This window comes from Artibeus jamaicensis, unplaced genomic scaffold, assembly GCF_021234435.1.
Source record: "Artibeus jamaicensis isolate MK-2021 breed Jamaican fruit bat unplaced genomic scaffold, CSHL_Jam_final scaffold_754, whole genome shotgun sequence".
NCBI lineage: Eukaryota > Metazoa > Chordata > Mammalia > Chiroptera > Phyllostomidae > Artibeus > Artibeus jamaicensis.
Genome location: NW_026522054.1, coordinates 1,862,461 through 1,887,490, shown reverse-complemented (window position 1 = coordinate 1,887,490; position 25,030 = coordinate 1,862,461). Strand labels below are relative to the sequence as shown.

The following is a 25,030-nucleotide window of genomic DNA, read 5'->3' as shown; positions in this document are numbered from 1 at the left end:
AGTGAGAAAAAGGAGCTAGCTGTTTCCTGAATTGCTGAGCATATTTGCTGGAGTTCAGGTTGCTAGTGCAATTACACTCTCACTGTGCGTCCAAATCCTACCTCTCCGCCCATAATTCCTGTTGATTTGCGAGGGAGAAATGAAGATGTAATTTACTGACTAAGCCCGTCCTACAATCAGTAGAACAAAACAGGGTATTCTAGAGGGCCAGTAAGCACTTGTCCTTGACTTCTAACACTCTGCTCAGAGCATTTGGACACGAGTTAGATTTTGAAAAAAGAAATGTGTCACTAGGGGCCCCTAAACTTTCCACTAACAGATGTCACTTTTTTATGGTGGTAAAAAATATATATAATATAAAATTTACCATCTTACCTGTTTTTTAAAAAACTATTTATTTTTAGGGAGAGGGGAAAGGAAGGAGAAAGAGAAGGAGAGAAACATCATGGTGTGGTTGCCTCCCGTACATCCCCCACTGAGGACCTGGCCTGCAACCCAGGCATGTGCCCTGACTGGGAATTGAACCAGTGACCCTTTGGTTTGCAGGCTGGCACTCAATCCACTGAGTCACACCAGCTAGGGCACGATCTTACCTATTTTTAAGCAGAAACATATTTGTATTTTTGTTTACAAGTTTACCACAAAGCAGGTACTCAATTAAAAACTGATGAAGGCAGCCCTGGCTGCTGTGGCTCAGTGGATTGGACACCAGCTTGTGGACCAAAAGTTTGTTGGTTTGATTCCCTGTCAGGGCACATGCCTGGGCTGCCGGCCAGATCTCCTGTCTGGGAGTATGCGAGAGGCAACCAATCAATGTATCTCTCACACACTGGTGTTTTTCTCTCTCTTTCTCCCTCCCTTCCCTTCTCTCTAAAAGTAAATAAATAAAAATTAAAAAAAAAAACGATGAAGGGAAAGTGGCCCTGAGTGAAAAGGAGCAAGGGGTCCAGAAGCATCTCCCAGGAGACCTGTGTGCAGGCTGACCAGAAGAATCCACTGCTTCTCAGTTTGGCCAGAACTTCCAAATATTTATAAGCCTTGTTGAAGCATACCCTGACATTCTATCTCCCTCTGTCTCGTTCTCATTCTCTCTCTTCCCCCAACCCCCCAGTACTTCTTAAAATACTGTGCAATGAACATGGTTAACAATCTGTGGTCCACGTGGTCAGAAAGGGAAAAGGACTGATTCCCTGTCAATGTCAGGGCTGAGTGACGGGTGTGTGATCTCAACATGTCCATGACTTTCCTCCGGCACCATGGCTGCACCCCTCTGCCCTGCAGAGAGGTCAGGTGGTGTGGGAGGGGTAACAGGTCACAGGCTGAGATCCGGAGCGCAGAGGCACCTGCCTGGGGAGGAGGCCCCCAAAGTTTTGCCTGAGAGACTGTAACCCCAGCACCGGGAAGGCTGGCCTCGGGGTGGGCTTCCTCACGGGGCTGCAAACGTATGGACCTATAACACTGCCCTCCTCTGAACGGGGAGAGAATGACCTTCTCGGTGTTGGGGAATATCAGTGCATTTTCCGGGTGACCGAACCTTATCTATTTAAGAACACACAATACGAAGTTTAAAGATTTGCTGTGGTCTGTAAAACTTCCTCACTGTGTTCTCTGTAGTTTACCAGGTCGTGGCTCTGGGTCTCCATTATTGAAACTCCCTTAATCATCACCATGGGGACCTGTATGGTTTGTGGGTCTCATATCCTGCCCCCACCAGCCCCCCCCACCCTCACCTCTGTCTATGGGTGCCCGTTTGCCAAGCTCTCACACCCATAGCTGCCTCTTGAGGCCCCTCTCTCTTCCTGTCTTACCAGCTGGAATTTGTATGGGGGGGGGGGAGCTAGAACGTCAGACTTGTCAGTGTTGGTTCACAAGTAAGAGTGAAAATATTTTCCGTGGTAGCCTGAGTCCCCCTATGAATTAAGTGCTTGAGCTTTTGTACATTGATTTTCTAAAACAACGTAAGTGACTGGTTTGTATTATTCTCTTAAACACAATCAACAAAATTTACCACTTACTTATTTCAGGTACATTTACGTGGCTGAGTGTGGTTGAGCAGCCATCACCACCATCTATCCCCGGGGCCCTTTTCATCTTGCAAAACTGAAACTCGACACCCACCAAACAATAACAGCCCATTTCCCCCTCCCACCAGCGCCTCCCACATGCCACTCTCTGTCTCTAGGAGTCTGGCTCTTCTAGGTACTGCACATGCGTAAGTGGAATCACACAGTATGTGGCCTTTTGTGGCTGGCTTCTTTCACTTAACATTCTATCCTCGAAGTCCACGTTGAGGCTCGTGCCAGAAGTTCCTCCCTGTTAGAGGTGGAATACTACCTCACTGATTGTGCACACCACACTTTTTGCCTCCATCCATCTGTCGATAGACATTTGGTTTGCTTTTACTCTGCAGCCATTGTGAACAATACTGCTGTGAATGCGGGTGTGCAAATGTCTCTTGGACACCTGTTTTCACTTCTTTTGGGTGTATCCCCAGAAGTGGAATTACCGGAATATGTAGTCATTCTATTTTTAATTTTTTAAAGGAGAGCTATATTGTTTCCTAAAGCGGCTGCATCATTTTACACTCCTACCATCATGCCTGAAGTTTCCAATTTTTCCATATCCTTGCCAACACTTGTTATTTTCTGTCAAATGTCATTTTGCTTGCATGTTGGTTCTTGGTGGTCTTTCAGATAGTGAAAACTACCAGCTTTCAGACTTCTGGATTAGTGGGGTGTTTCCAAGGAAGCAATAACAACTTAAGCAGGCATGTCTATTTGCACAGTCGTTGTGATAATGAAATTTATACTTTAAATGTATAGAGGAGCTAGCTATGTAAAAGAAACCTATAATCAATTATTATAAAAGATCTTTTTAAAAAATAACTTATTGCAACATAATATATATTAATTGTAGAAAACTTCAAAATTATAGAAGAGCAAATAAAATAATGCCACTGTCTAGCGATAACTTCAGTTAATATTTTTGTGCATGTCCTTCCATTATATTTCTATAGTCTTATTTTTAAAAATTGGCCTCATTCTATTCTTACTGCCTGGTTTTCTCACTTCTAACTTAAGAGCATTTTCCCATATTGTTTTATCTTTAATCATCAGATACATACTTTTTAGCAGCTGTACAGTAAGAATCCTTAAAAACATAATCACCTCTTATCATCTATTCGGGAGGTTTTTGTGTGCTGGATTTTCTTGGGGATATCAGAGAGTTTTTTTAAAAAATAATCAGAACTATTTTTACAAGAACATCACTGGGTAGAATCTTTCCTAGGACCATTATTCCCACTTTATAGGTGGTGAAAGACAGACACCCAGAGAGCGTTCTAGATTTCTGGTTAATTTATTTATTTTTAATATTTTATTTATTTTAGAAGACAGGGTAGAGAGGAAGAGAGGGAAAGAAACATCAGTGTGTGGTTGCCTCTCACGTGGCCCCCACTGGAGGAGACCTGGCCCACAACCCAGGTGTGTGCCATGACTGGGAATTGAACCGGTGACCTTTTGGTTTTCAGCCCAAGCGCAAGCCACTAAGCAACAGCAGCCAGGGCTATTTTTTAAATGGCAGAAATATTGATCTGTTATCTCTGGGAAGAGCTATGCAGAACGGACCAATTCAACGCAGCATTCAAACTATCAGAAAGATGAATCCCTAATTTGGACAAAAACTTCAAAAAAAATATGAAGCTGTCCTGGAATTAATACTAGGTAGTTCCATGAGGAGATTTTGCTGCAAGGTGATTTGACAGTTAACAGTGGTCCCAGTAATACTTTGGCATTGTCAGCCTTCTGGGCTCGTGCCCTCATGCATGCCTTTTTATAGAATAATTAATAAATGTTGGCAGTGCTCTTGTCCTTCTGAGATGCTTGGGAAGGATATTGTCACTACCGTAGCTTTGTGTATTTTGGGTCTTACAAATGATTTACCACTTACTAAATTTGAAATTTAAATTGTGGATTTGGCTCTGGCCGTCGCCAGCTAATAAATGCTATAATACTGGGAAGAAATTGACACGCTACCCTAGACTGCTTCAATTTCTAACTTTTTCCAGTGAAATCACGTGGAAGAGAAATTTCTGGATTTAAAGGTCAAAAAACATGATATAGATACTTTGCATTATTTAAAAGATATTTTCCGTATCCCATTTGGAAAAATTTCTTCGTTATATATTTTTAACTTGATATATTTGAGTAAACACTTTTTTAAAGATGATACATACAAAAGTTACCATGTAAGTAATAATTAAAGCAAATAATTTAATCAATAGTTAAATAATTAATAATTATTTATTAATTTAATTAATAGTTAAAGCAAATAATTAAAGTAATAAATTTCTTTCCTTGTGACTATACAGCTAACTAGAAGGCTGTATTTTCCTAAGTATGGTCATTCACCAAGTTCCTTTTATCTTTCCTCAAACTGGAAAAGAAGAAAAAACATGGCATATAGAAACAAAGACACAAACTTACAGGAAAATGTGAGAATGTGCCCTTACGACTCGGTTGCAGGTTTAGATGGAAATGGTGCGATTCTTCATGAGCACAAGTGTGGGCGGAGTTAGCTGAGAAGAGACCCACCGTTTTGTCTGATCAGTTCCCAGTGAGCGAGGCGCTGCCCTCGGAGCTTCAAAGTCAGCGATGAGCTAGCATCTTCTACTGAGCACCCCTCGACCCACTGTCCAGTTTGGGAATACGTTGAAATGTATTAATTTCCTGGATTTCAAAGAATAGATCTAGAATTAAAAAAAAAACAACACAAACCCACATGACGACCGAAGGGTGTTATAAATCAGCTATTCTGTTTCTCACTTTCCACATAAGAAAACAGAGACCCAGAGAGGTAAACAACTTGCCTAAAGAGAGATTTTTTTTCCTTATCCCCTCGGTCTTCCATCCGCATATTCAGTCAACCTCTGCTACCAAGAAGGAGTTAATGCCAGGCCCTCGGAATGCGGAAAGGAGTAGCCACCATCGCTGTTCTTGAGGAGTTAAACTCAGGCGGGCGGAGGCAGGGAGCACCCCCCTCCGCAGCTCCAGCAGACTGTGGTCAGGGCCTTGTGGGCCGCATGGGCTAAAGGCCACCCAAACACAAAGATAACTGTTAATTCACCCTGAGGAGGTCGGGAAGGCTTCCCAGAAGAGGAGACTTTCGAGCTGGGCCTTAAACGAACATTTCATGCACTTGTGCGGAGAAGAGCAAAGGACAACCCAGGTGGAATACGCACATGAGCAGAGCTGCAAAGCCTCCAGCATGTTCCGCGGGGTTGTGGGATGGTCAGCAGTCTTAAGTGCGAGTCTGCGTGTGGGGGAGGGGCGGGGGGAAGGTAGGGAAGAAACGCGACAGGAAGTTGGTCCTCAAAAGTCTCAAGTGGCTACACTGGTGGAAGCTTTGACGGTCACGCCGGGAAGTAATAACTTTATTCTGAGAAAATAAGGATCTGCAGAAAGTTTATAAGGAAGGTTAGGATGTGGCCAGACCTTGGTTTATACTGAAAATGAGTTAGAAATTTACATTCGTATTTTTAAAAATATTTAATTAACTAATTTTAAAGATGTTATGTATTTATTGAGAGGAGAAGGGAGGGAGGGAGAGAAACATCAATGTGTGGTTGCCTCTCGCACGCCCACCACTGGGGACCTAGCCCACAACCCACCCAGGCATGTGACGTGACTGGGAATCAAACTGGCGACCCTTTAGTTTGCAGGCCAGCACTCAATCCACTGAGCCACACCAGCCAGGGCTATTTATTTTTTTAGGGAGAGGGAAAGGGAGGGAGAAAGAGAAGGAGTGAAACATTGATGTGCAAGAGAATCATCAATTGGTTGCTTCTTGCACACCCCCAACTGGGGACCTGGCCTGCAACCCAGGCATGTGCCCTGACTGGGAATCGAACCGGCAATCTTTCTGTTCACAGGCCAGACCTCTATCCATTGAGCCACACCCGCCAGGGCAGACATTTACATTCTAAACAGGAGATGATGAGACCCTAACATGGGTCAGTAGCAGTAATGAAGAACAGAGAAGACACACAGGTGGCCAAGAAGCAGATGACAAGATAGCCAACATCATTAGTCATCAGGGAAATAAATGCAAATTAAAACCATTGAAATATGAGGTAACATATGAGAGATGATAGAACATTGCATATACACTAGGCGTATTGTGGATATGACACTGAGATAACACTGCACATCCACTAGAATGGTTAAAATTAGAAAGGCTGACCACACTAAGTGTTGGCAAGGATGTGGAGCTAATGGAAGTGCTGGTGAAATGTAAACTGAGAGAACAGTTATGGAAAAGAGCTTAGCTATTTTCTATAAAGTTAAGTATTCCATAACCAAGCCCTGGTTGGTGTGGCTCAGTGAATTAAGCACCAGTCTGCAAACCAAAGGGTCACAGGTTAAATTCCCAGTCAGGGCACATGCCTGGGTTGCAGGCCAGGTCCCCAGTAGGGGGTGATCGAGAGGCAACCACACGCTAATGTTGCTCTTCCTCTTTTTCTCCTCCCTGTCCCCTGTCTCTAAAGATAAATAAATATACCCTAACCTTATGATGCAGCCTTTCTAAATCTATTTACTCAGGAGAAATGAAAACATATGTCCACATGAAGACTTGGATGTGAAAGATAATATCAGGTACATGCATAATGGCCTAAAAACTGGAGATCCAAATGTCTATCAACAGATAAATGAATAGACAAATGGAAACTAATTGTGGTATATCCATACAATAGAATACTATTCAGCAATGAAAAGGTATGATCTACTGACATACCTAACAACAAAGAGGAGTCATGGACACATCATGCTGAGCGAAAGAAGTGACAGAAGAGCAGATACTGTATAATTGCATTCACACGAAATTGTAGAAAAGACAAATCTAATCCGTAATGGCACAGAGCAGACCAGTGGTTGCCTGGGGCTGAGGGTGAGGGAAGGATTGTGCAGGAAGGGTCAGAGGGAACCTCCTGGGATGAGGGGGTTGTTCTATACTTTGATCGTGACAGCGGTCAGATGTGCATATAAACTTGCCGAAACTCATTGGAATAAGGTACACTGAAAGTGGATGCATTTTATTCTATATAAGTTATCACAATGAGCTTCATGTGAAAAATAATACATTGAACTTAGATGGTAAATGAAATAAAGTTTCAAAACCATGGTAGTTGATTTGATTGTACAGCTTTTCCTTTGGTTACATTTAATTATGAATTGATGTCTTAATACAGTCCAAGCAGATACGGACAGAAATGGATGCAGAAAGGCCCTCCCACTCTATCCAGCCAACCAGAGGGAGAGACTTGCAGGATAGAAGTCAGTAACCAGTGTAGTACGGAGCTCTAGTTCCACAGGTGAGCAAAGGGCAACTCCCTGAGGGCTATTAACAAACGCCACTCAAACTGGAAATAATTGAAGAATTCATGTACCCCCTTTCACCCATTTTAAAAGTTATTTATGTATTTTTCTATGTTTTAAAGGCATCTCTGCTCTATTTATGCATTTAGGCTTCATAAAACGATGGGGTTACTATATTTTGCCTTGTATAGTATGCATCCATGTTTTTGGCCCAAACTTTTGGGGAAAAAAATCTTTTGTTTAAAATTTTTAATTCAATTATTTATTTATATTTAGAAGCAAAATTGATTATGATATTCCAGGGTATTATTTTACATAAGGATATTGTTATTGCTTTCTAGAGTTACACATTTAATGCAGAAACATAAATAAAAGAATTAAAAATATTTATACAGATATGGAATTAGTACTGCCCACATGTAATGCTCATCCTTATTGTTCCCTAAAAAATTAGGGTAAAAAGTGTGCATTATACATGGCAAAATATTCCTGGTTTAATGTTTTTCTTTATTCCTTCATATTTTCATTTTTATTCTCATTTTTACAACTTTGATTATACATCCAGGGGAAAGAAATGTTGAAAAATAAAGTATAGACGAAGATAAAGTGGAAAAAAAAACCCAGAGAGACATTGCCTAGAACTTGGTCCATGGCCACTATCCCATTATTTAGACATTTCTCTCTTCTTTATCATCTTACTCCTTAAAAGTGTGATCCACTGGGAAGCAGTGAAACTTGGTAAGGAGGCCAGAAGAATGTGGAACTGTTTTATCTCCATTGTCAGGAAATGTTCTCTCCCTTAATTTGAGGGGCCTCTCAACCCTCCCTCTCCTGAATAGTTCCATCAGGGTTCTCAGACCAGGTGAGACCCAGGCTGGATCAATTAAAGTCCGTCACCCCCCGGCCAGGGTTGGGCTCAGGTCACAGGGCCCAAATGCCATCACAGCTTTTCTCCATTTTCACCATCTAGAGTTTATTGGGATAGGTCACGGCCCCTCTCTGGTGGCCAAGTCACGAGGTGAGCCAGGAGCTGCTGGCAGCTGTGGTTAAGGCTTTGTGAAAAAGCCAATCTGAGAAAAAGAAGCTAATACCCTAAGAGGTAAAAATGCAGGACGGAGAAGGAGCCTTGGCCATTTGAGATGCTGGCCATCCCTGACTTTCCTGAGGTCTCGTTACCAGAGAAATAATGTCCTCAGTTCAAGCTGGCTTTCTGTCCATTATGACCATTTAAGGAAGAATAGCTAACATAGGTTCCTTGTCCTCTAGCAAGGACCACAGTGCAGTCACCCTGCCCAGGGCAGCAGACGGTGGTTTGGGACCCTACTGAAAAACAGGCGAGGCGTCAGCCCATGGGGGTGTTTATATGTTACTATGCGATCTAGTTAGTTTCAGGACCCCTTTAAGATCACTGCACCCTGATATTTGTAAAGGGCTTCCCGTCCCCCTCCCATTAGCTGTGATTCTTCCTTCTTCCTGACCCAGTCGTCCGCTTCCACTCAGACCTAAGAGTCTTGAGCTCTAAGTTTCCTTCTTGCAACCTCATTGTGTCTCTGATAAACGCTGCCTTTGCTACAGTCATTCCACTGGACTGCTGCCTAGCCAGTCTGGTGGAGGTCAAGGTCTGAGATACTGCTCTGTGATCTCCAAGAATATCTGCTTCCTCCCTGCTTTCCTTCTCTGAGACAAATGACCTTCTCGAACTCTTCTGAGGGGTGACCTCAGTGGCTTTTTTTCAAATTACAGAGAAACATGGATTTTATCCTTACTCATGCCTGGCTCCGTGACATACAGACAATGGTCCCTCACTGAGAACTTTGTTGATTGCACCTGAGTAAGAGCTCATTCCGAAGAGTATTGTGGGTTAGGAGGAGTATCTTCCTCCTATTTACTCTGCCACCAACGTGACAGCCTCAGAGAGGTGCTATTCCTTTAGAACCTTGAACTTGAAACATGGACAAAGATCTTTTAATATCCAGAGATCAGGCTGGAGCATTCCAACAAGACTTTATTAAAGATTTGTGGATAACAGGGAGACCAGCAGAGGGGGAAACAAAAACCTAGATCATCCAGTGTAGAGACCTTGCCCATGACCTCAAGAGCCCCCATCTTATCTGCATGTAATTTGGTGTCCTAAGACGTCCTCCCTTTTTTGTCATTGTGCTCATCCTTCCCATTGTGCTCTTGCATTCCCTGCACTCTTCTGGAGGAAGAACTCCAGAGCATATTAACCAACCAATCAGTGAGGAGTTGTGGTACTTTGAGGCACGTGGACTCCATTAAGTCTTCAGAGAATCCCTTGATACGAGAAGCTGGGCAAAAGGGAGCATCCTTCAAGTGGAGCAAGAGCTTCTACCACCGCTTTGCTCTACTCAGCCACTGCTCTACTCAGAGCCTGGAAACTTCTTGAGGAAGAGAACTGGTGTATCGGTCAATGGGGCTGAATAATGAACTGCCCCACATCCTTAGTGACCTTAAAACATTAACCATTATTTTTCATGATTTCATGGGTTGCCTGGGCAGTTATTTCAGTCTGGTTCAGCTCAGCTGGGGTTGGATGATCTAGAACCCTCATTTACAATCTGCAAAGCAATGATTATAAGGATGCTCGACAGCATGAAAAAAAGACATAGAAACCAGAAAAAAAGGACCAGTCAGAAATACAGAATGTGATACCTGAATAATACACTGGAAGGACTAAACAATGGATCAAGTACAGCAGAAAACTGCATCAGTGATTTGAAAGACAAGGTAGAAAAAACACCCAGGCAGAGCAGCAGAAAGAAAAAGAATTAAAAAAAAAAAAATGAGGAGTGCCTTGTGTTCTATGGATTGATGCCAAATGAGCAGGCGTTAACAGAGAGATCAAAACGCCTCTAGCTGATAACTCACCACCTAGACTGCTTTAATTCTTCCTTCCCTACTGGTATCCCTTCCCATCCTGTCTTAGAAAAGCGTTACTCTGGAAAGAACCTACTGAGTCAGCCTTGACATAAACGATGAACGCTCAACATTAAACAGACTGTCCAGTCCTTGCAATATGCAAAGAACATGAAGAACCGCAGACCAGCTTTCCTGGGAATTGTTGCTTAACTTAATTTGGGCATCATTCAGTAGGAGAAGAATGCCAAACCTGACTTGATACTCCACAGAGATCTGAAGATAAAAATAACTCAAATCAGGCAAGTCAGCATCACCATCTTATTAGTAATGAGAGAGAAAATAAAGTGAAAAATAAGAAGGAAAAGACCAGATTGAGGTTTTGAAGGGAAATATCATTCGCAAGTGAGACACACAATAAAATCAATTACATTGAAGATGCTCCGTGAAGGCAACATTATAAAACAGACACAAACACAACAGGAAGTATTTAAGGAAAAATTAATTATGAGATTCTTTTAAAAAAATTTTTTTTATTGATTATGCTGTTACAGTTGTTCTATTCCCCCCTTCATTCCCCTCCACCTTCCCCCCTGTCCCCACCATTACCCCCCCTTTAGTTTAGGACCACGTGTCTCAAGTTCTTTAGATTCTATATTTCCCATACTATTCTTGCCCCCCCATCTATTTTCCATCTACTGTCTATGTTACTTATTTTCTGTACCTTCTCCCCCCTTCTCCTCCTCCCACTCCCCTGTTGCTAACCCTCCTTGAGATCTTCATTTCTATGTTTCCACTCCTGATCTAGCTGTCCTTTTAGTTTGCTTTTGTTTTAGGTGTGGTTGTTAATAACTGTGAGTTTGTTGTCCTTTCACTGTTCATGTTTTTTTTAACTTCTTTTTCTTAGATAAGTCCCTTTAACATTTCATATAATAAGGGCTTGGTGCTGATGAACTCCTTGAATTTGATCTTATCTGAGAAGCACTTTATCTGTCCTTCCATTCTAAATGAAAGTTTTTCTGGATAGAGCAATGTTGGTTGTAGGTCTTTGGATTTCATGACTTGGAATACCTCTTTCCAGCCCCTTCTTGCCTGTAAGGTCTCTTTTGAGACATCTGCTGACAGTCTGATGGGGACTCCTTTGTAGGTGACTGTCCCCTTAGCTCTTGCTGCTTCTAGGGTTCTCTCCTTCATTTTAATCTTGGCTAATGTAATGATGATGTGCCTTGGTGTGTTTCTTCTTGGGTCCAACTTCTTTGGTACTCTCTGAGCTTCCTGGATTTCCTGGAAGTCTATTTCCTTTGCCAGATTGGGGAAATTCTCCTTTATTATTTGTTCAAATAAGTTTTCCACTGGTGGCTGTTCCTTTCCCCCTTCTGGTACTCCTATAATTCGGATGTTGGAGCGTTTAAAGATGTCCTGGAGGTTCCTAAGCCTCTCCTCATTTCTTTGAATTCTTGCTTCCTGACTCTTTTCTGTTTGGCCATTATTTGCTTTCTTCTGGTCCACTCCATTGATTTGAGTCCCAGTTTCCTTTTCATCGCTATTGGTTTCCTGTGCAATTCCATTCATTTCAATTAGTTTCGCCTTCATATATTTGTCTAATTTGTGGCTATAATCAACCAGTTCTGTGAGGATCCTGATGACCAGTGTTTTAAACTGTGTGTCTGAGAGTTTTGCTATTTTTTCATCGCTTAGGTTTATAGGCTCTGGGGCTTTGAGATCTTCTTGAGCCATTTTTGTTCTGTTCACGTCTGTTAAGTACGAGGAGGGGAGCCTTGGACTCTCAGGTCACTGGGTTGTGACGCTGTATGTGGGGGTGTGGTCAGAGCGGGGAAATGGCGACCCCCTCTGCTGTTTCTCGCAGCTGGGTGATGACCAGAGCCTTAGGTTGTTCACCGGGGCAGGGCCACTTAGGTCGCTGGATTATGACGCTGTATGTGGAGGCGGGGTCGGAGAAGGGAAATGGCGGCGCCCTCCGCCTCCGCCTGCTGCTGGGGCTGCTGGCTCTCGTCCAATCGCCCACTCCCTCGCCTGTCCATCCACACACGAATGTGTGACCACAGTCAACCCGCAGCCCTGCTCCCTCGATGTTTCCCCGCGGTCGCTCGCTGAGTTGCCCACCAGGTCCAACCCTGCGCCTGGATTCCACGCGCCTGAGTCCGTCTGACCGAGTTTTCCTGTGCTGCCCCGCTCTGCCAGCTGCTGGTTTCGCCCCTCTTACCGGTCAGGCTGAAGAATTTGTTGTTATCAGACTTCTGAAAAGTTCAATTTTCTGTGTTCTGGCTGTGTTTTCTGTTGCTATGATTTAGTTGTCTCTAAACTTGGTTGTGTGAGGAAGCACAACGTCTCCAGCTATGCCTCCATCTTGGCGGAAGTCCTAAAAAGGAGAGATTCTTGATGGATATAAATACCAACCAAGTTAGCCAAGAAAGCCTCAATGGGAAGCTAAAATAAGATGGTTGTATCCACATCGTTCCCTGAAATGTCGTAACTATAGGCACTGGTGAGGAAAATTTCAATGAGTGCTTAAGTCCCCCAAAAAATCTTTTTGCAAGAAGATGAAGAAACTGATGACTTCCTTTCAAAGATTTTGGTAAATTTCACCCTAGACTAAGGTCTTTATACCCAGTTGCTTTGCAAACAAACCAAAGCTCAAAATAACAGTGGAGTTGGCCGGGTAGTACGTATTCTGTCTAGTCTCTCTGCTCCTAACTGGACCATTAAGGAGGAGAATGTAGACACTTCTCTAAGACACCTTTAAAAACACACTTGGGCTCGGCTTAAGTTTTGTTCATTGCCCTGTATTCACCATGAAATGTTAGCCAATATTCTCCAAGTATTTCTGCCTGAGTTTTGGTTCACTTTACCTTAGCTAGTTGTACTTAGCTGGGATACCTAAGTTGAATGCATGGTGAATGAGTGGCTTGCCATTGGTCACTTCTCAGTACCACTATCATTCTGGAAAAAACCCCCATGAGTTTGATATTCCCCAACTTGGTGACTCATTGAAGTCATTTACTGAGTCCCTCCATTGCACAAGGTACCCTTGTACTGGAGACACACAAGTTCCTGCCTTAAGAGAGGGGTTTATTTACACAGCTCTTGCTGTGGCCGCCTGTGGCCCAATCAGGGGTAAAGTGACCAGGAGAATGTTTTGTTTGTTTTGTTTCTAACTCTGCTAGTTCCATGTCCCAAGTGGACCTTGAGTCTTTTTTTCCCCTCTTCTTATTGTTTTCTTTCTTCTTCTTTTTAATCAGAGGAAGTGAAGTGAAATGAGAGAGGCCACCTGGTGCAGAGGGTAAGCATGACTTGTGGAACCGGTTGTTCTGCCTTTAGCATTTACTGGCTGTGTGGCTTTGGGCAAGTCTCTCCACTTTTCCGCGCCTCCCCTCCATGAGCCACATGTGTGGCTGGGATGACCACAGTGGTACCCACTTCCTAGGGATGTTGTGAGGGTTAACTGAGTTAACGTATGTAAGTGCCTCACAGGTTAGCAAATATGATTGGCTAGTGGGTCAGCTACATTTATCTCTTACAGTCCTGGACATTCAAAGAGCACTGCTTTTCTCGGATGCAAAGCTTATCTTTGTTGGCTTCTATCTAAAGAGGAATGATGACTGTGCAGAGGGGAGATGGGAATGTGACTAAATCCTGACCTTCAATGCCTTAACTTTTGATTTTCATTTCAATTCATTTATGAGTTAATGAGAGTAGGCACTCAATATCACCATTTTTCTTTATTCTAAGCTGGCATGAATGATAAATATGTTAAGGGTATTAAAATGTTTGGAGGCCCCGTGAAAGTATTATGATCAATGACATAAGATTATTTTTCTGATAATTGCTACTTCCCTTTCGACTTTACTAAGACTTGACTAGAGACTGAGTTTTGACATTTAACCCAGAAAATGAATATTCAAGCGTAAGTTCTCAAACTAGAATTTGTCCATTTCACCATGCTTAGCAACAGTTTCAGAGAGAGAGATAATTGGGATTTTTAATGAATTTTGAATCTTCCCTGAAAGATGGAATAAAAGCTACGAAAGGTACGGTGTGAAGCAGTATGAGTTAATTTTAGACAGCTTGTTCAGAATACATCCTGGTGGTAATAACTTCCTTCTCTACTGCGATTACCCACCAAATTAACTTCATTAACTTTTCTCCTGATCTCCTTTGAGGAAATACTCCAAGGTCAGCTGTCATCTGATCAGAATTTCCATAAGCTAACTGGCTGGTATTCTCCAGTTTGAGTACAGTAGATGAGACAAGTAAATCAATTCAATGCAAGAAGGAGGGCAATGGCCATTTTTCTTTCCAAGATCCCAGCTAGATTTTTTAAGAGATAGGAGTTCAGAATTACATTACGGTGATTCCTCTTTTCAATCTAATTTCTAAAGCACTGTGATTTGATTGTTATCTAGAAACGAAGCCCACCAGCTGTGTTCTTTCTATGGCAGCCAGGGCTGAATTTGGTAGAAACGATACATTGTATTTTAAAGGACGTGGCCTCTCCCGGTTCCTGTTGCTCCAAGCATGTGCAGCCATTAGGAATCTTGTGCAAAATTTAAACAGCGGAGCACTAAGAAAAGAGTCTCTGGGGAAGTGGAAAAGATGTGAACGAGATAAATCCTAGTTTGGAAGGGAGAAAAATGACAAATGAAAGAAAAATGCAAATGGCAGAGGGGCAAATAGTTTCAGCTAATGTCAGTATTTCCGGATAATATTTTAGAACCAAGATTATAGATGGGAAGCTAAAGCTGGAAGATGAGTAATAAAAATATCTCAAATCCTACTGGAATATCATGTTCTACATTATCTTTTTTCTATTCTGGGGAAGACAAAATTACACTAATTGCCAACAAAGAAAACACGGTACCGTGACACATAAGTAGAAAACGAACAATCCCATGTGCTCCAAACTACCTTGTTTCTCCCTTACTCCTCCCTACATACTTTTCTAAGGGAGAACCCTTTTTTGGGTGATGGGAGACTGTGCCTACAATCCTTAGCAATGATTTCCTGACTGCTGAGCATCCTTAGTCATGCATCCTTCTCATGCCCATAAATGGAGGGCAAGCCCACACTGATGCTCTCAGACGAATTTAAACATCACATGTTCTGAGAGAACCCTCAGAGCTGGACAGACAACGCTCCTGCAGCGAACCCTCTTCAACACAAGGATGTTGTATTTCCTCTTCCACTGGGGTGCACACTGCTAACAGGTGTGTAGACCCACTTGCAAAGGCTGTGTACACCGAGGGTGTGGAGCAGCTCTCCCACTGGGATAAGCTCGGGTGTTGTTCTGTGACATGAAGTTGAGGTCCGTATACTCGGTGTTAAGAGGAGAGTCTATTTCTTTTGATGAATAGTTTCCTCTTCATCTTAGATGAGGGCAGCCATTCATTCACTCGTTCATTTAGTCATTCCTTCCGCTTAAAAAACAGGAGGGCCAGGCAGTGGGGCTTCAGGCTGGGCAACTCCTATGAGAGAAAAGTTCAGATGATTTTCACCAGGCCAACACAATCGCAGCTAATTATTAAACAGGGTTTATGAGAAGAGAATCAGCTTCAGTTTTTACTGCCTCAATCTACTTTCACTTATACCACAGGAAGGTAGTATGAGGTGGTGGAAAGAGCAACGGACCCATAACTGGAAATTCTGGGCTCAAGTTCCAGTTCCGCCACAATACGGACTGTGTGACTGTGGGCAATTTACTTAACCTCTCTGGGCCTCACTTTCTGTTCTTGAACAACGAGTGGCTTGGACTTAAGATTTCTTCCATCTCTAAAATTCTTGTATTCTATATGGTAACACATTTCACAAAGTTCCCTTTGTGACTAGAATTAGTCTACTATTTCCTCACTCATATCCCTCTTGACCTGTCGGTTGTTAAAACCAAATATGAACAAGAAGCAATAACATTTTCTCATAGCCAAGAAATTGCCCTTCCACAGGAGGAACTTTGGAGGTCAGGCCACCCATTGCAATATCTAAATTCAAAGGCAACGGTATGATCAACTTGTGAGCTGGCGGGCTGCAACCCAAAAGGATGGAAATGGTTGCAGGCAGCCAAAATTCTCGGCTGGTACATTTTTAATAAACATAGAAAATAAGAACAGCATTTCCCACGTGGATTGTGCTTAATTTGGTACCCGTACCACTGGAACATTTGCTGTTAGGGTAAAGATGATGTGATATATCACTTATTTAGCGCAGGATGGATTAACTTTCACAAATGAGAAGTAGGTTATGGAGTCATCTGTAAGGAATTTTTCTCTTTGCCGCTTGTCTCTGGCAGGAGGTAGCTGGAGTCCTGCAGCAAAATCTCCACCCCTTTTGGCCCTTTCTGAGACTTTTCCCTGAAACGTAAGCTTTGCTGGGTTTACTGTATTGCTATGAATGGACTAGGGCAAATCGGTGAGAATTCTTTGTGGTCGACTATGTCTTATTAATACTTTTCCAGGATGGTTCCATATGTCTTATTACTTTTCCAAGAAAAAAGCCTCCACAGCAAATGTTCCTTGGTTGATTTGCACTTGAGCTTAGCCAAAAGACGGAGGAGCGATGTTTTTTTTTTGTTAATTTGGAGAATAATATCTGAAGTGCGTGTGTTTTAGTTACATAAATTATAGCGAATATTTCTGAGAAGACCACCTCCTAGGCATTATGATTTTTAATTGGGCCTATTGCACTAACTCATCCAGTTCCTGAGCTCTGTATTTCCCTGTCTCTACCTGCAATATGGCAGCAAGGGTATTTGCCTAGCAAGGATGTTTTCTCGCCAGTGCTTGGAGATCCTTGAATCAAATACTTACTGTGATGGTAAACTGCAATTAGGTATGTGGGTGGAAATTAGTGTCCCTGAAGTACATCATGTTTTAAGTGGAGGCACTGTGTTTTTTAGTACCTGAGGCCACTCTAGTCCTAAAGCTCCAGGTCACTGCTTCTATAGCGCTGTTGGTGTGAGGCTGCAGGTTCCAAAGAGAAAATAACTCAGCACTGAGTCTGAAACCAGGAAGCTTTTTATAGTTAAAACTGGGCCACACAGTTCTATTATAGATAAGTCAGGCAGTGACCAAGTACGACTGTAACTTGCTCATTTTCCTTTTGGAAGTGTAAATGATCTCAACTGTCAAAACTATAATATGAACTTAAAAAAAATAAAGCACCAAAACTTTTGAATAGATTTCCTAGGTCCTCTATTTTGGATTAGATCCTCTAGTAATACGAACCCAGGAGCAGCAGACCTTTTCCATCCTAGTCAGCTTTTTATAGAAAACACAGCCCCTTCCTTTGTCAGGATTAGCAGAGAGGCCTGCAATTTGTCCAGTTCAAAATTTTGGTCACTGGATTTGCTTTTGGATACTGAAAAACTCCCATAACTGTACATTCTGGCTTCCTAGACACCTCCCCCCCCTTCATTTGACTTTAAATGAGTTTGCTTTGCAAGCACTTTACATCTTTTTATGCCTCGTAAAGGAGGTGATTTCAAGACAGAATGTGAATGACAGAAAATTTAAAACTGTCGTTAGTTCACATCCCTCCCCGCCGCCCCCCCCTGGAATTCCCTTTTCGCCAATGACGATAGAAAGGGGTTTCGCGGCTGCGTCTCTTTCACTCCTGCGGTGCCGCGCGTCTCCCAGCGACTGCGTTTCCCAGCGAGTTGGCCCCGTTCGTTTGGGGATGAAGTCATCCCTATACATAGTGTGCATATCAGCTCGTTAAATCGGTACAGCAGGCAGGGATTCCTTGGGAAGACGTGAACAATGATGACCATATTTTACATTTACAACCCCGCCCCCCCACCTCCCTCCCATCTGGAATAATGGCCGGGAACCGCATCGAACCTTGGCGGGCAGGGGGTGGGGAATGCCCACCTACTCGCCGGTCCCGGCCCTGAGATAGCAACAGGGAGAGGTGTGAACCAGCTCTGCGCGAGGGGCCCGGCGCGACAAAGGCGGAGTGCCCCCCGCCCGGCCCCGAGCACAGTCACGCATCTCGGTCGCCGCCTCCCGGCTTTCCGCGCGGGTGCCCAGAGGTCCTGCGCCCGGGAGGTCCCAGCGACTGGGTCTCTGCGCCCCGGCTGCAGGGGAGGCCCGGGAGCTCCCCCAGCCTCCGGGGAGCGCGAGGTGGCGGGGAGGGGGCCGACAGACAAGGACAACCCCGGAGGGATTGGGGGGGGGAGACAGCCCCAATCCCAAGGGGCCGAGGGGGGAGGGCGGGGTGGGGAAGCAACAAAGAACTTGACCACCCCGACGTCGCCGAGCCCGCTCCGGCCCCGCCCGCTCTCCGCAGTCCGGCGGGGGCCCCTGCCCACCGCGAGTGGGGAGCGCCCGGCCCCCCGCCGCCCCTCCCCCCGCGCCGCCCCCTCGCCCCCGGGGAGGGAGGGGAGGAGGGCGGCGCCTGCGTGCTCCTCCGCCGCGCGCCCCGCCTCCTCCCGGGCTCCCGGCGGCGGCGATCCCGACTCTCCTGCGGCTGCCGCAGCTGCCGGTTGCACACGGCCTGGGCGGCGGGCGCGGGCCTGGGGAGCGGCGGCCCGGCGCGCGGCCCCGGCGGGCACCCCTTGGAGGGCGGCGGAGGAAGCTCCGGGAGGCGGCGGCCGCGGCAGCGAGACCATTCGGCCTCTTCGGCCCCTCGCAGCCTTTCTTTCGCCCTCTCCGCTCGCACTCGGGACCGCCGCCTCGGCTTTGTGCGCGGAGATGGTGTAGCCCCCTGGCCGCCCCAGCAAGCCGCCGGCCACTTGTCCTCGGTCTCCCAGCCGCGTCCCCGCCCCTGGAGGACGGACCCCCCTGAATTCGGCGCCTCCCGCGTCTCCCGGCTGCTGGGGAAGCCTCGGCGCCGCCGGCACCATGAGGTGAGGGGCGCGCGGGGCGCGCAGGGTGGGGGCCGGGTGGGCCATTGTGCCGCGGGAGCCGCGACCCCGCTCTCCTCGGACCCCGCCTTCCCTTCCCGGCGCGGCTCTCGGGTCTCCGGGCTCCCCTCCCGCTCCCCCTTTTGTCCCTTCTCATTTCTCTTTCTTTCTCGTGACCCTCCCCAACCCCTTCATATTGGGGGGGGAGGGTCTCTTTTCCACGGTCTCCCATTTTTCCCTCAAACGCTCGTCTTTCGTCCAGGATTTCCCTTCCCGAGTTCAGTTTGCTGCCGGCTGCCCCCCACCCCCAGCCTTGGCCAGCCGAACCGGGGAGATGGGGAGGGGTTTGAGAAGCGCGGCGTGCGTGTTGCTCGGGAACAGGTATTTCCCCGTGGGTCGGTAAAAACCCCGTGCACTTCTAGGACACGACTCTCGTGTTTAAGGGAAAAAGGAAGAAAAGTTTGAGAGATCTGAAATCTCTGCGGGTATAAAGTGCTCGGCTAGGGGTAGGGGAAGGAGCTCCGAAGGGGGAATTTTCCCAGAGGGGAGGAACGGGAAAGGATTTATTGGGGTTACAAGGGGAGGGCAGTGAAAGCCTGAGATAAGTTAGTTGTTTGGGGTGTGTAAACGGGGGCGGGGAGCGATTTGTTCGCAAAACCCCTTTCTCTCCCTCCTCCTGGAGCAGTCTGTGTTGCATTGCAGCAGCTTCTTCCTCCCTTGCCTCTGGAATCAATAAAACAAGCTAAGTTGTTTCAGCCCCCAAGACAAGGATTGAACGTACCCCCGTAATCTAGTTTTTTAATTGCCACGGTGAAACAGACGGCGTGACATTTTTGTTTGTTGGTTTCTCCAAGTGAGGGAATTAAACCATGGTGTGTCATTCATCGGAGGTTTTTTCCAGCCTTTCCTTAGCCTGTTGTGAGTCCATAACCTCCTCTTTTCGGATTGGTGCAAGACTTCGTGAGAAATGGGACTTGGTAGACTGAAGGCTGATCCATTCTGCGTTATCATCCTTACAGGCCTGCCTTTTAGGTTAAGCAATTGTGGATAAAGTGAATTACTCCATTTCTGTGTCCTGGAAAAGATAGTCTTACAGTTCATTTGGATTTGAATCTCCTTTGTGTTAAAGATTAATGGCTAGCCGTTGCCAAGACCTTTATAATGTAATACAATGAGATTTGAATGATATAATCTGCAAATTCCTTCGCTTTGGCTAGAAAATGTCATGTCATTGGAATTCTTCCTCAATTTCTGTAGTTTTCCCTTTAAACTTCAGTTCTCTGGTTTCTTTTTCTATCACAGTTGAACACTTTCCCGTGAAAAAAATTTTTTTTGTGATGTAGCCGTATACTTCACAAAAGTATATTTGAATTAATATACTGTGAATTTGAATTAATGTTTTTCTCTGGTCCCAAATTAGAGGTCTTTATTGTAGTGGCCTTAAAAATTGTGTTAAATGCTGTGTCTCTAAGTGAAGTGAGCCCTTTCTTTTTTGTGATTTTTTTCACATGAGTTGTTTTCAAATGTAATGAAAAGGTTTAAAATGTGAACAAACCAAAAAAACCATAATCTTTGTAGACTATGGCTTGAAAAACTGGAGCCATGGATTTAAGCATGTTTTTGTTTTTTTTTAAATCAAATTACTAATGCCATTGAAAACTCAGAAACTCTAATAAAACATATGTAATGTAATATCTTGTAATACCATATATTGCAGATACCTCCTTTAAAGATTTAATGCTACAGGGCCTTGCAGACCAGAAACCATCAGTATTTTTCCAAACTCTGGGTTAACTTCTCTCAACACTGAGCAATGGAAAACAGTGAAACTGGAATATTTTCAGATAAAATGATTGTCGAGGGTGCTGATTCAGAGGTTGTGAACTAAAAGTTCAAGTTTTGGGCACGCAGTGAAGTACGGTCTCTATCATGTATCATTGTCAATCTGTCACAGATGAATTATGTCTTCTCTTCAAAGTGCCTTTTCTAATGAAAAGTCACTTGTACTTTTTAAGCTCTTTTTCTCCCTTTTTCCTCATTAAATGTAGAGAGAGAGGAAGCACAGGGATGCTTTCCTGTAGCATAAATATAGACCATGACACACAGGCTAGAAAAGTCTGTTGAAGCGGCCTGCGGTAATTCTTTGTAGGCTAATTTTGAATAATTTAAGAGCAGAAAAGAGGATCAGCTTTTTGTGTTGGAAGGCACTGGATTATTTGGTCGGTGGCTGGTGCAACTTGTGTGAACGCGTTTCCTTAGGTATCTGTAAAAGTAGGATGGTCTGATTTGGGGTAAAAGGTTCTCCCGCTCCTTGCAGAAAGCTTGGGGATGTTTTGGTGCTTACGATGGGGCTTTTCAGGTTATAGTGGTATTGGCTTAGTCTCGACGGTGTTTTCATGTTCTGTAGGACATCAGTGTCATGCCATGGAAGCAAGTCTACTTTAAAGAGCTATATTAAGGAGTAGTTCTGGAGTTTTGAAGGCTGTCCAGAAATAGGCATGCCTGGGTAGGAATTTCGGCTTGAGTTGGTCAGAATTCTGAAGAGAGGATATGATGACTACGTTGCTGTTTCAGTATTTGGGATAAGATCTCTGAGATGACTTTAATTTTAGGGGTAGCGTGCCTGCTGTAGTGTAATGTAATAATCCCTGTACAGAAGGGAACAGTAGTGCTTTACATTCCTGAAACAATCTTAAAGGCATTCTACCTACATTAAAAGCAGTGGATAAAATGACTTCTTAATACTTTGCTTAAAGGTGAGAATTTAAAAAATGAAAAAGTGAGATTCATATACAACCTAATGAAAGGGTTGAGACCCTCCAAACTGGTACTTTTAGTGTGACAATTAACTTTTGGGGGTTCTGTTCTTGTTTTTCATTTATTTAATGTTTCAAAAGCTTTGTGATTGTGGTAGGTATACATATATATTATTATACTGTATGCCTTTAATTTATTTTATTTTATTTTTTTTCCAATCAAACTTTATTTACCCAGACCTACTGTATGCCTTTTAAATTACTGGATTTTCTTTTTCTCTTTTTTTTTTGTACTTTTTATAACTAAGTGGTTAGTTACTTTTTTGTTTGCTTGCTTGTTTGCTTAAAGAAAAGAAACAAAGAGGAACTTGTGTGATCTAAAATAGTTGCGTGTAGCCTAGCGGCTAAGCAGAACTCAGAAGATTTTGTATTGACATTCATGGGTACATATTAAATAATCTGGGAGGCCACCCACTGCTTGGTGACCTTCTATGAGAAGGTCGGGGCTGTGAGGTTTTGTCCAAGCCACTTACCAGCTGGATGACCTGGAGCTATTTGCTTTATTTCACTGATTCATGGTTTAAAATATGTAAAAAAGGGGGCTAATTCTTTAATGGCGAGTCAGAGTCAAATGGTAATAGAAGGGAAGGTGTTTTGCATACTTGTCAGCGTAATACAGTTATGTTACACCTCTTGTTTTGAGGCTTAATTATATAAACCTTTTGGGCAGGGTAGTTTGCTTCACCTATCTGGGCCTTATCTAGTTCAAGGGTGGCATGCAGGTTACGTTTTGCTTACTCACTGGGGTTGGTCCTTCCTGCCACGTTGACACGTAGATGCGTTTCTGGGCTCCGTGGCAAGGCGGCATGATGAGCAGTGTTTGACCGGGACACGGGTCCCAGAGGGTCGCCCCAGAGAGGGTTTCTTGGAATGCAATTATCTGTGACCTCGTCCAGCCTTCCGAATTTTTAAGGTGAGGAAATGGATCGTTTCCGTTTCCTGTCTCAGGTATTTTTAGAGTCTTTGAAATACTCCCTGTGATTTTGTTACCTTCGTTTATGGTAGCGGTAAATGTCATGGCCATTTTAGAGTGCGGCACAGGCAAGGCTCAGGACATGTAGGTTTTCTGTGCTGACTCGTTAATGGAGCAAACGGGTAGAAGTGGAGTTAATCCTCCTGTTTTACAGAATAGTGTGTCAAGTGAGGCAGCCATGAAAGGGGACAAATAGCAGTGTCCCGTGGGTCTTCATTTATACCTGTGGCTGTTGGGTGTGTGATTTTCCCACAGAGGTTTATTTTAGGTGCAGGAGCCAGATCTGTATTTTTTTAAATACTGTCATTGCCTTGCATGGAGGCATTGTGTTGTGGGTACTTATTATTAAGTGAATAAATCTTGAATGAGTGTGAATTAGTGGAGAAAATTTATCAAAGTTATGCATTCTTCAGGACTTAGGATACCTTGTTATCCTATTTTGGAATGAGCAGAGTAGTTAGGGCCGATGTGGCGGGCGCAGAAGAAATTACATATTGGCTGACGGTTTTGGTTACTCACCCTACACACAGCTTAAATCGGTGGCCCGATTGTATGTGTAACTTGTAAAACACCCAGTGTTTGTCATGAGTGAAAGAAGGATTTGGAAAAATGTGACTTCAGTTTTTATGTGGTTGAGGGGAGAAAAAGAATACTTGAACTCTTCCTATACCAACTTAAAGTTGCCCCTGTGGCGCCCCCCCATGTCCCCTTTCCTGTCTCTGAAATTGACAGGTAGAATGGAGTGGAGTCCAAGTTTAAAAGAGAATCTGAGCTGGGACTGTACCTCAGTGGGTGCTTCCCCTCAGAGGGCTTAAGGGAGTTTTCTGGACTAGAGCGTCCCTGTCAGGCCTGGGAGGTCACCCCTGGTTCGCGTGCCTCCCAGCTCTTCTGAGTGTTCTGTGCCCTTCTGCATAGTTTCTGCTGTAGCGTTTATTGTATTGTTTTACACGTAACTTGGATCTGTCTGTCTCTCTTTACTGTAGGCTCTTTGAGGCCTGGGACTGCGTTCTTATAGTCATAGTACCAGTGAAATATTTGGCAACTATTGGGTGCTCGTGTAAATTTTTGACTTTGACCAAAAGTGTTCTTTTCCAGAATGTTCACTAATGATAACCACCATATTTTGGGAGCACCTGTGATGTTCAAGAAACTTTATTGTGTACTTAGGGGTGCAAGATATAGTATTGGGCATGTAGTAAATGTTAATGAAGTTACTTAATTCAAACAAACAAAAGCCGCATCCCGGCCCCAGGAACAGGTGTGGAGTTTGTTTCTTACTCAAACACGAGGCTCAGGAGTGGTCCAGAAGAGTCCCGTTCAGCTTTGCTGAACTCCAGAGCCCTTTGGAGGGCGCCATGTTTCCATGACTGTCTCTCAACCCTGAATTCATAGAAGGGCCATCATTCTGTTTTTCAGCCTTTTTGGTCATGGAACTTACAGATGTTTGTGAGCAGTAAGTTTATGCCCGTCTGTTTAGCTTATTTGTTTAGCTTATTTCTACTCCGTGTAATGCCTGCTTTGTTTTGAAATACCAATACTCCCCCCCCCCCCTATTTTTTTGCAGTTAGAAATAAAGCTGCTACGAATGTTAACTTGGATAGTTCGTGATACTCATGAAGGAAGCCGTGTTAGTCATCCTGGGGTGCCATAACAAAATACCACCGGCCGAGTGGCTTAGACCACAGAAACTGATTTTGTCAAAGGTCTGGAGGCTGGAAGTCTGAGATCACCGTGCCAGATGGTTGGGTTCAGGTAGGGCTCTCTCCACTGGCTTGCAGACTGTTTCCCTGGCTTCCTCCTGGTTGTATCCTGTAATGGGGGTGGGGGGGGGAGAAGGAAAGAAGGAGAAATAGAGAAACAGAGATCTCTCTCCCTCTTCTTATAAGATCAACAGTCCTATCAGATCAGTACCCCACCCTTATGACCTCATTTAACCTTAATTACCTCCGGGAAGCCCTGTCTCCACCAGAAGTCACCTGGGGGCATAGGGCTTCAGCCTATGAATGGGGTGGGAGGGTCCCTTGCAGAAGATATGCAGACTCTTTTTTTGCCAGTGTACACAGCTTTGATGAAAGAAGCGAATCTGTATAATGCTTAGATGATTTGTAGATAAAGGAAGGGGTAGATTTACACAAGA

General features: G+C 44.2%; 1 protein-coding gene across 11 annotated transcripts in view; it reads left to right on the top strand.

The window, feature by feature from the left end:
* ENAH (ENAH actin regulator) overlaps positions 1–25,030 on the top strand; it is a 217,028-nt gene that overhangs the window by 95,105 nt on the left and 96,893 nt on the right. Inside the window, exons 1-2 of one of the 11 annotated variants that reach the window (XM_053659589.1) lie at positions 18,677–19,107; positions 24,458–24,645. The exons of 8 other annotated variants lie outside the window; for them this stretch is intronic. In XM_053659589.1, the coding sequence (XP_053515564.1) occupies positions 24,632–24,645 (14 nt within the window). In that variant the 5' untranslated portion in view covers positions 18,677–19,107; positions 24,458–24,631. Of the gene's footprint in view, positions 1–18,675; positions 19,108–24,457; positions 24,646–25,030 lie in introns of those variants that run through there. 2 more of the 11 variants (XM_053659588.1, XM_053659590.1) reach the window with 2 other exon arrangements.